At 32.3% G+C, this 11836-nt stretch overlaps 1 protein-coding gene across 3 annotated transcripts in view; it reads left to right on the top strand.

The window, feature by feature from the left end:
- LOC119840011 (synaptotagmin-15-like) overlaps positions 1–11836 on the top strand; it is a 93884-nt gene that overhangs the window by 50572 nt on the left and 31476 nt on the right. For 2 of the 3 annotated variants that reach the window (XM_038366496.1, XM_038366499.1), the window contains exons 2-5: positions 3788–3955; positions 4491–4679; positions 9680–9842; positions 10334–10470. In XM_038366496.1, coding sequence (XP_038222424.1) covers positions 3788–3955; positions 4491–4679; positions 9680–9842; positions 10334–10470 — 657 coding nt within the window. The remainder of the gene's footprint in view (positions 1–3787; positions 3956–4490; positions 4680–9679; positions 9843–10333; positions 10471–11836) is intronic. The other variant, XM_038366497.1, reaches the window with a different exon arrangement.

Genomic DNA, 11836 nt, shown 5'->3' with positions numbered 1-11836 from the left:
GCAACTTTTTTTCTTTTACTAACAATACTGTAATAATTGTCATAAGTGAGATTTTGAATAAATGGCTTTATTATTATTTATTATTACTATGTTATCTTAAACCTTAGCTGGCGTTAAATCATAACAAAGCTAATCTTCATAATGTTATATGATATTAATTATACATAGTTACTACGTGAAAGCTTGCGCTTTAATTATATTTTTAATAACATTATATCCACTATTTACGTTTTACCTGAACGTTATTATTTTCAACAATTATTTAAAAATTCTTAAAACAATTTAATTTAATTCAATGGGTGCTTATATAACATATAAATAAATAATTAATAAAATAATGTAAAAAAAAATATTTGCTTATTTATTTTTGAACAAACTCAAAAATTGTTAGACTGATTATCAACGAATTAACCTCTGTTATATTATTCCTGAGTGAATTAGACTATATTTTATCTCGACCCGGATAAAATGACCAGTCTGTACTAATATTATAAAATAGTAAAGTATATATTAATTTGTGAGTTTGTGTTTTTTGAGTGTCTAATAATTGGATCTTGACCGCCTCCTTGGTATAGTGGTTAGCGCGTGAGCTTAGAACCGAGGGGTCCTGGGTTCGATTCCCGGTGGGAACGCAAAAAAAAAAGTCTCGGTCTGGCAGGCCACAGAAGGCTAATCACCTACTTGTCCATAATGAAAATCGATCAGTGAAACAGATGTACAATATCTGCCCCATACCCCGCTAGGGGACTTCACATACATAATAATTGGATCTAGTTAATTCATTTAAGTCTGGTTTAATAAAAAATGTCTAGTTAAATTTCGGACAATTAGATTTCTGTTTAATCCCATTGAAATATAAACATAAATTCGGTAGTTATATACATTATAAGCATTTCAACTCTAACAACCTATTTCATCAGCAAGATATAAATACAGCAGGTGGTAACCCTGAAATATGCTCGTATGGCGCATGCAAAAGTAGGAATATTTTATGAGAGTTTCACAGGCGACTGCAAAATAAACACACGTCGCATATAATATGCACTTTTGTAAATGCTCTCCCATGAAATCTTTTGGCATTGACACTATGGCATTTAAAAAGCTCGTATTTGAACAGTGAAATACTCGTTACATCTGTCGATGAACAATGCATGGGTAATATCTTTGATTTCGGGAACTGCTGAACCGATTTCAAATATTCTAATACCGACATAACATATCCAAATATGGAGATTGATGATACAAGCCGGGGCGGATCGCTAGCTTTAATAAAGTGAATGAAGCTTGCGTAAACAATCGTAGAGCATTGATCGTACTTCCTACTAATACCCTTCTAATCCTACTAATATTATAAATGCGAAAGTTTGTAAGGATGTGTGTGTGTTTGTTGCTCTTTCACGCAAAAACTACTGAACCGATTGTAATGAAATTTGATACGTAGACAGCTGGACAACTAGACAACTCCGGGATACGGACTTACGCGGGTGAAACCGCGGGGTGAAGCTAGTATCTCATATATTTCTTTTTTTGAATGTCCGAAAATTTACATGTAATGCGTCCGTCACCATCTAGTAACCAAGTTGTAAACCGAAGCGAAATATAAATTAAAAACAAAGATATAACACGATAATATTTTGGAGAAATACATGGACGCTAATTAAAGTAAATATTTTGTTCTCAAGTTCTAGCTGGTTGTCGCGGCAATATCCTGCGTTCCAATAACATCACACACTTGGGTCGATTGGAAAACTTGAATCAAATTTGGTTGATTACATACATCATAGTCAAACACATATTATTTATATTTCGGATTTAAATCGCGGAATGGATTCTTGTGCTGAACATATTATGATCTTAAAGACCTTTAATTTCTAAGATCGTATTTATCAACACTAGAATCTATTACGTGATTTGTTATTATAATATACTAAATAGCCTTTTCTATTCAGCATTTAAAATGAAGCTATCCGTTAAACTTACAAGAGAACTTATTACGGCCATTTTTGTGAAAAATTTACCTCATTATCGCAAAAATAAGCCGGCTCGGTATAAAAATGACGGCAACATTACGCAAATGCCTTGAATGACCGACGAATTTATTGTAAGAGTTTGTTTGTTAAATTGCCTATTAAACGACTCAATCAAATTGTATGAAAGGGTGTTCAAAACCTCTCACTCAATTAGTGTTAATACGTAGTAATTAAACCGTCCGCAAAGATACGACATTCATTCGCGAAATTAGAATATTATTTCAAATTATATATTCAGTGAAATTTGATCAAAACCGTATATATTTCAATATATGATACGTTCATCTAAAAAAATACAGATTTAGGCGCCTTTGCGATCTAAATTTTTTTTCTTAATGTAAGAACATGAGCTAGTGGTGGATCACCGCCATCCATGAACGTTTGCTTATGCCATACCTCTCCCTGCTCTCTCTCTGCGTTGCCAATATTAAGGGAGAAGGAAAGGATAGCATTTGCATGCCACTATTTCCTCACAATCTTCTGTGTGGGTGTGGTAACTTCCCCAGTGCGAGCTGGCCCAATAAGTGCAGACTCTTAGATTACTATTTTTATATGTATTTTATTATTGATTTGATCTATTTATTATCTATTATTTAATCATTAGCATTTTAATTTTTATGACTTCGTTCGAATGAAAACTCACATGTTTAATATTAAGTAGTTGCTTATTGACCAATCCAACAACAACTTCAAAACAAAAGAATCGTATTCACTTTTAACCTTATTTCACCTCAGATTGAATAAAATATTAAATGATTGTAATGAAAAAAGATTGGTACGGATAAAAGGGATGATATGTAATTGAATGTAGCTTAATGATATAATAGATTTGTTAAAGGTTAATTGCATTGTTTTTACAAAAGATAATCTATATTACGCAATGACAGGTAAATCATAAAACGGATCACGTAGAATCAGAAATACCGTCCATAAAAGTATAATGTAGGTTGACGTGAAATATTGTCAATTATGCGGGAACAACATATCTTATTACAATTATGTTTTGCTCTGAACACTTTTAACCTTATACATTTTAGCTGGGTCATTACATACAAACGTAGGGAGGACTGAGTATTACCAACTACGATCGAAGCAGTGAATTGTTAACGCGAGCACACTTGAGCACGAATTGGGCCAGTATGCTCCGGTGTAGGTACCACACCCCACAGAAATTGTAGCATGCTACTGTGTTTGGTTCGGTGAGTGAGGGAGCCAGATCTGTATCTATTTCTTCATCCTTGTCATTCCATTCCTTTTTTCCCGTCGTCAAACATTTGTTTATTCATTATTCCTGCCCACCTGCTCCTTTGCTTGCTCTGCCATTAAAAAAAAATGTTCCTGCTGCGACCCTACAAATATAAAAAGCGGGCTAAGATTGAATATACCTATTGCGGAATATACTGTACTGCGTGCTTTGTTTTTTATTTTCGTCTCATTATTAGTATAAATATATGAAAAAAAGATTGTACTTGTTGCGTTCTATAATCAAAACATAAAGCCAAGTAATTCATGTAAATTCTCTTAAATTAATTTTAACACTGTATGTAATATATATTGTTACTATTATCAGAGATGCGAAAGTGACTTTATAGTTGAACATTTTTTAAGTGTTTGAATGAACGATAGATAAACGATTTAGGAAGGATATAAGCTGAAAATTAAATTTATTTTACATTAACGTGAAATACAATAGAAATCACGTTTTCCGTAGCGGCCTTGTAAATCTGAATGACAACGATATTTCTGATTTGTTCCAGGTATCAACAAATGGTTAGAGATGTTAAATTTGTCACCGTCAATCTATCGGAACGTTAATGATGGCGATCGACCTGTAACAAGCAAAAAGGTATATTCTAGAAGACCTTGGTATGCGCCGCCAATCGATCCTATCGGAATAGAGAAGGAAGAAGGTCAGTATAATTTAGGTAAGTAAAATGTACATATTACATTTTTATTTACCATACTTTAAAGTTTTGAAGGTGTCGATAATTAATATAACGAATAAATCCCATTTAAAAGCGTTGACAAATAAATATTATCAACATGTCCTACAAACTCAAACTCAAAAACTTTACTTATTCATTTTAACTCAACAATATTATTTGCTATAATGCTCGCATAATTATGTTTTAATTACTTTCATATTACGATTTGTTTTACTAGGGAAATATAAACATTTAATTTTTCCACCTTACAAATAGTATAAGAAAAAACATCTTAATTCAAGTTTTTATATTAGTAAGTAATATAAAATTATACTATTAATTATATATTATACTTAATACACTAAGACTATATTTGATAGTTACTTAATCCCATAAAATATGCCAGTATATTATCATATTAGTCGCAAAGAATAAATAAGTTTATTTTATCAATTACATACAACCTATATAAAATTACCTTGGTAGTATATAAATTATATTATAAGTATATTAAGAACGATATATTACTTCCTAGGATACGACACCGATTACAATAGTGATCCAGGTGAAGAATACTATGGGAATATAGAAGAGGATCCAGTAACCTCGGTACAAGTAGAGGCTTTAGGACACTTGGAGGCGTCGTCGTCTAATCCTAGATACGAACAAGCACCTACCAGCTCTGTGACAGAGTTATCATTTACGAATGCTGTTAATTTAAGAGGTGAGTATGGTAAAACAATATTAGTATACCAATTTTTTCTGTGGAAATCGAGCACGCTTCGGTACAAATCGGGCGGAATAGAACCGGAAAAAAAACACAGAAAAGCGGCGTGGAATATTACCATGCTAATGTTTTTCGTATGGAGAGTGGGGGAGCTGGAGGCTCGTGTCCTTTTCCCCACTCTTCCCCGTCCATTCATTCTTTCCAGCCGTCAATCCTTTCCTTATCCCTTTTTCCTTTAAAGTGAGTAGCGCATTCGCAGAGACACAGCGAATGCTTATAATCGGTGGTGATCGTTTACCATCAGGCGAACCATCAGCAGTTGCCCGCTAACAGCTTAAAAAAAGCTTTCCCTTTCCCTTTCCCAATTCGCACTGAAGTATGGTCGACTCTCACATTCAAAATGTATTGTTTCTGCTATCGTGAGCGTATAGTACCAATCACTATGATTTAATGAAGGCCAGTGTAACGGGATATTAGCGCATCGTAATAGATAGCTTTACAGTGATAGCTTGTATAGCGGGCGGATTGATTTACTGCTTTGTTATATTACAATTTCTAACATAAAAAATAGTTATAGCATGTAGTTTTTGACCCTAAGACAATTCCATTTTAATTGTAATAATTATATGAGCAAATAAATGAATTTATTTATATTTTCTTCACTCTTTTCTTGGTTGTCGTATAATTTTAATGAACGTAGTTCCCAAAGAAATAAATACGTTTCTAACTAAAACCGATTTGTAATGATTTACGTCAAACCTAACGGTTGATTCGCCTGCAATAAATACAAGCACTAAATATCTCAGGGGTACAATTTCGGATCGAAGCAAACATTTGTAAGGGCTGAGTCAATATTTACCACTGCGTAATCGAGTTACATTGCATGTATGTAGCGTACAAAAAATACAAATCGTTAGTAGCGTAGAGAGTAAAATAAATTTAGGATTGTAACGAATTTTGTCATAAGAATTTATCCAGCCAATGACAGCTAAATATATCTGACGACTTATGGATCACTTGATATTTTGAAATAAATAGCTTAGTTATATAACCATCTCGTCGGACAAATCTTTTGATTTAGAAAACAAACCGCTTTTCAATTGATTCATTATTTTGCATGTTACAAAGCTGTCTAAATTTCGATAAGAAAGGTATAGGGGATAAAAGGTTAACAGGTATTAGATACATGTTAACTTTATCATACCTCGCTACTATTCGTCCGGAAGGAAAAAAATACGGATGAAGCCGAATAAATTGTTCTCTAAATCCTAATCACAATAAAACGCTAACAACCTGACAATTCAAGCAACATTGTAAATCTGTTTCAACAAAATTGTTTCATTACAAACACACGTCGTGTTCATCAAACTGTAGTGTGACTCATAAAAATGTTTATGGCGATGTCATATTTTCTGGAACATTATAGCCTTCATATTATTATCATCGTGGTAATAATATTCTTGGTGCCATAACGTATTAGGCTAGAATAAGTGAAGTTTGTTTCACACTTATTTTTTGTATCCGAATTAATTTTCTACTCAATGGGCAGCATATTATATATTAATACTATTATTAATACGTAATAGATATTCCATTATTTATTTTATTAACGGTGTTTATCATCAACACTAAGGCATCGTGTATGATTTTACTCTAACATATATAAAAACATAAGACGTATGTCAACTGAAATTATATCCACCGATATAATTAGGACTTGGGAAATCTTACTCAGAAAAGTAGCAAGTAAAACATAAATCATAATATTTATCATAGAACAATTTTCTGAAGGTTGTAATGTTACAATTTTCCAACAAAAAGGATCCAAGACCATGTCCTTAAACTTGCAGGCTTGTGTATTATTACAATTTATATTTTTTGGTTAGATAATAGAGTTCGTTGTTCGCTTATAAATGTTATTTTTCGTCCCCATTTATATTTCTATTTTGCTTTTTTGATTTAAAAAGGGTATTTAGTTAATAATTACATATTCATAACTTAATGAGAGGTCTGTCTCCTGTAAACTCTACAAGACTTACTCACACGGAGTAAGTGTTAGAAGCAAACCTTAACCCTAACTAGCTAAAGGTCATGTCTGTAGTGTACATGAGAAAACTCCCTTGTTCCCGACAGTTAATAACTTCAGGGAAGACTGAAAATATTTTATAATTTCAATTAAATTCATTAAAGCGTGGTTTCAATGTAAACAATTTTCGTTCTATGAGAAAAATGATTGGTTCTTTGGAAAATTATTATACTAAGACATTCCTCTGCGGATCGTTCGTAGATGTGAGTTCCGAACGTTTTATATTATTTGAACATGAAATGAATTTAGAAAAAAAAAATGTTAAATAGAAACGACTAGCCACTGCATTATTTATTTATTTATTGATTACATTAAGGATCACCAACATGACATACACGGCTAACATGGATGGAAAGTTTTATAAAATTACAAACAAAGACTTAGTGCTGTCATAATTATAGGCAACCACTACTAATAAAAATAACATTTACTGCGCTATGTGTTGCAACAGTATCATCATTAACTTTTTTTGGCGAGTCGAAATTTATAACTATTCTTACCTAAAGTTTTCTGTTTAAAAACTCATTTCCCAAGATGTTATGTGCTATTTCTTACAGTTCACTGCCAGAAATCTGTCTGACACCACTTTATCTCAATTACTGCAAGTGTTGAACATTTTCCCACGCTGCATAATGCATTTCCAAGCACTACATCTTGCTACGAGGAGTCATCTGAAAACTGCACTCTATGGCTTGGAATATAAATTCAAAATTGTACTCCTACGTAGAGATTATTTGCTACCTACCCTATTCAGAACGTTTATTGTAAATCCTGAGGGTTTTTCCTGAGCAACTTTTGTAAAGAAAGTACGTAATGCGGAATTTGTGGATCTCTGTTCAACATTATCCTCAGCTTATTATTTGGGTTCTTCGTAATTTATTAATAGACTACAGGCCCATATACAAAAAATTACGGGTCATTTGAAATTTAAAAATTGTCGGAATAAATTGAGCAAGAAGGAATATTGAAAAATGCGCATATTTTCGACAATTTCTTCCTGTACTAACATTTACACAAATGCAAAACGTCGTAACAGAACGTCGCTCCAAAAATATGCGAGTACTTATGATACTGAAATTAGCAGACATGTAACAATTTTTGTGTTTTTTTAATTGAAAAAAATATTTCGTTATATGGATTTTTTCTTTTTCAGTTTTTTTTCCTCTTTGAACCAACGAAAAAGTACGGCACACAAAAAAATATTATCTATGCATAAAATACTTTTAAAATAAATTTATTTCATGTTGTGTCATATCACCCCCTGGACTACGGAAAGAGAGGGGATTGCAACCGTCTATTTTCTCCCCTTGTCGCATGATTTTTGTACGGCGTAGCGGAATAATGGATTAGAAGCAGTATTGAAATAGTATGACGCAGATGCCGTACAAAATCAAATGACCAAATTTAGCCCGGTAATTGTCGGAAAATAAAAAAATAAATCCGACTTTGTGGCGCACCATTTTTTTACGGCACTGCGCGTTTTCTTATTATTTTTAATGGATCTTTTCGGTGGTAAGAATGCCGTACAAAAATATGTGACCGAAATGTACTCACTCTACCTGTACTTTTGAATTCTCACCTGCACTCAGTTGGACAGCTTACAAGTGACGGCATAGTGCTGAATCTTATTATTTTATGCTCTTATATCGTTCTAGATAGGTCACCTGGTGGTTCAAATGACCCGTAATTTTTTCTATATGGGCCTGTAGTCTATAAGTTAAAACTCTTTGTTACTTACCAAGACACAATTTGCATTTGAAGTTATTGAAACAATGGTTTTTGCATTTTGTTATAATAGGATAACTCCTGTAAATAAAAAAGAAAGAAAGAAAGAAAAAACATTTAAAAACTTATATATACCTACCTTATCCCTTTTTAGATGTAAAATTTCTAAATCTTAATATATATAATAATATTAGTGTAGATAAGGTCCAATGTGCTTAATTCAAGATTCAGAGATTTAATTATTTTTTATGAATGTCGTAGTGATTCAAAAATAGAAAAAAAAAACAAAAATGTTTTTAAATGTTATAACATAATAACTGTAGAATGTTTTTATACTTATTTGATTTTCACAAATAAAATATTAGAATGAATATCAGAAAATTGTGTTGCTCGCATACACAGTAATTACGTAGTCGCCGGTGTTGGAAGTATTCAATTTCAAAACAAATTGAAGGGCAATGAAATATACATGTAACTGTTATTGGTTGTTTATTGGAAAGCTCGGCTAATTTCAAACACGCTCGACTGCAGTTTATGATACAAGGGTTGAATATTATTAGAATATTAAACAGTTTATTAAACTTTATTCATACGATTTTTTATACGAATTTATTATAAACTAGCTGCGCCCCGCGGTTTCACCCGCGTAAGTCCGTATCTCGTAGGAATATCGGGATAAAAGTTACCTTTATGTTATTTCAGTTGTCCAGCTGTCTAGGTACCAAATTTCTTTGCAATCGGTTCAGTAGTTGTTGCGTGAAAGAGTAATAAACACATACACATACTTAAAAACCTTTGCATTTATAATATTAGTAGAAAGTAGGATTATCATCATCATTATTATTTATAAAAACTAAATACAGTATTGTATAACAAGAACTATACGATTAGAATGTTATTATGTACGAGTACTCTATTTTAGCAATCTGTGTGTTTCAAAATAGATACATTGATTTGACTTATTCAAGATTCTGAAAATTGCTTAGTTTTAAAAATTAATAGGTTTTAAGTGTAGCTTTTCTTTTATATTACCCGTTTCCTTTCATACATAAAATATTCCCTAACGTTCATTTTTCCATTTACTACTACATGATATATTCTATTAAATTGTACAGTGATATGCATTTATTCTCTGTGCTATAATGATTTAAAATTATTTCGACATACCTAAAAATATTGCACACAGAAGCAGTGCTAGTCGCATTGGGTGGTGCGAGCGCCGCAGTCGTCCTTCTTCTCGTGATGGCAGGCGTGTTCTGCGCTCGACGCCGCAAAAACAGCCCTTCCCCCGTCCCCTCTCCGCCAATACTCGTCTACCCTCCACATGATATAACTGCACCGTGCTACTTGTAAGTATAAAGTAATAAATATAGTTTAACAAAACTTTATATGCCTTAATGGTAGAATGAAATAAATTGATTTTGTCGAGCCTTATCTGGATAAACTAAGGAAGATAAAGTCGTAAAATTTTTTAATTGTTCAGTAAACAAAGTTTGAATTAATTCTGTCCGTTTGTAAAAAATAACAGTCTATTTGAAGATAAAGGAAAAGAAGATTAGGAATTATTACTGCAGCAATACGTTGAATACTAAGTAATTTGAAATTGAAAAAAAGGTATATGCAAGTTGTACCAATATATTTAAAACATATAACAATAATATCTACATCAACAATTTCATTACTTATTTCATAATACCCGAGTTGTAGAAATGAACTGACTAAAACTTTCGCATAATTGCGCTTAACTGAGCTATTATGACGTCGTCGAGCCCACATTTCCCCGGCTAATATAACGTGAATACCTTCGGGATCAATTACAATGCTTTCCGTCATGCAACAGGACGAAAGAAGTGAACTTTTCCCTGCCTACCCTGCGTTCGTCGTCGCTCGGTGAGCTTCGTGACGTCAGCGTTTCGAGTTTGAACAGTGACGTGCTGTGCCCGCCTGTGCCCACGCAATATCGGTCCAACTCTTTCAGTAAGTATCCATTTACTTTAATTAAATTGGGATATGTTAGCAAACCTCTAATGTGCAAATAATTTTACATTATGTTGAAAGGTTGATATATTTCAATCTCAAATGTTTTCAATTAATGTTCCATCGTCGTCTATTGTCAAATGATATCCATTGTTGTTAACAAAATATGACAGTTTTCAACATGCCACTCACAAGATCAATACCATTCTATTGACAACAATAGGTCTTCAAAAACTACCCACACGTTTATACTGTATATCACCAAAAATGAATAAATAAAAATTGTTATTAGCATTATTAATTCAAAAGCGTATCTGTTACTCTTTCTTTCACGTTGCAAGGAAGTTATTTTATGTCTGGTGATATCGAGGACATATTTAATTCCATTGGGAATTTCCATAATCTACGCGGGCGAACAATAATATTGAGCAAAGATATATAATCCTTTGCACAAACAAAATTGTTTACAAAATGTGTAAATATGTCAGGCTATAATTAATCTGAGTCGCAGGCAGAATCCTTATAATTTCTATTTAGGGAATTCCATTTGTAATTAAATCGTTCTCTCCCTTATTGTTTTGTTTTAAGCCTTATATTGTTTTTCTTTTTTTGGTAATAAAATATGTATCATCAGAATGGGCTTTCTATCATATTTATAGAAGTTATCATTGGAAAAATGTAAATGTTTTAATCTCGTACCTTAACCCTTTACTTCCCTTTCAAATTATTCTGACTGAATTTGACTTTGGAGACTAACTTCTTCTGAAGCTAGACAAATGTGCAGGAAATGTGAACCACAAGCAAGTGTGTACACAATAGAGTTATGGTATACAAAAACATTACATTCTTTACAATTTTCTAAGGTTAATTAATAAAATTGCTAGGCAGATTGGTATTAAATAAAACCAAACGTAGGTGCATAAATCTCACGAATTGAAGTGAAATTTGGCAAAATAATACTTACAAAGATAATAAACTCGTAATTTTGAAGTAAACATTTGAACACAAAGTGGGTAATAAATATTTTCCATGCAAAGTATTTAATCTACATTTATATTTTTATTCAATAAATAAAGTCTGAGCGCATATTATTCCTATAACCCATTATAATTCACACATACATTTGAAATGAAATTTTCCACAAATTTGCTACACGCTTTTTTGAAATGCAAACTTTACACATAATAGAATTCATACCTTTATTAAATCAGAATAAATATTAAGCAGTGAATTTGCATACGTGGAAAGTCTCACTCAATTCGCCGTTTCGTGTTTTTAACTTCATTAACATTTCTAAATGGGAATGCTGAATGTGAAAGCATTCGTTGAATTTCAGCCCGCGGCTACTGTTACATAATTATAATAT

The sequence above is a fragment of the Zerene cesonia genome, chromosome 5, assembly GCF_012273895.1.
Source record: "Zerene cesonia ecotype Mississippi chromosome 5, Zerene_cesonia_1.1, whole genome shotgun sequence".
Classification (NCBI taxonomy): Eukaryota; Metazoa; Arthropoda; class Insecta; order Lepidoptera; family Pieridae; genus Zerene; species Zerene cesonia.
This window is presented reverse-complemented; position numbering and strand designations above follow the sequence as displayed.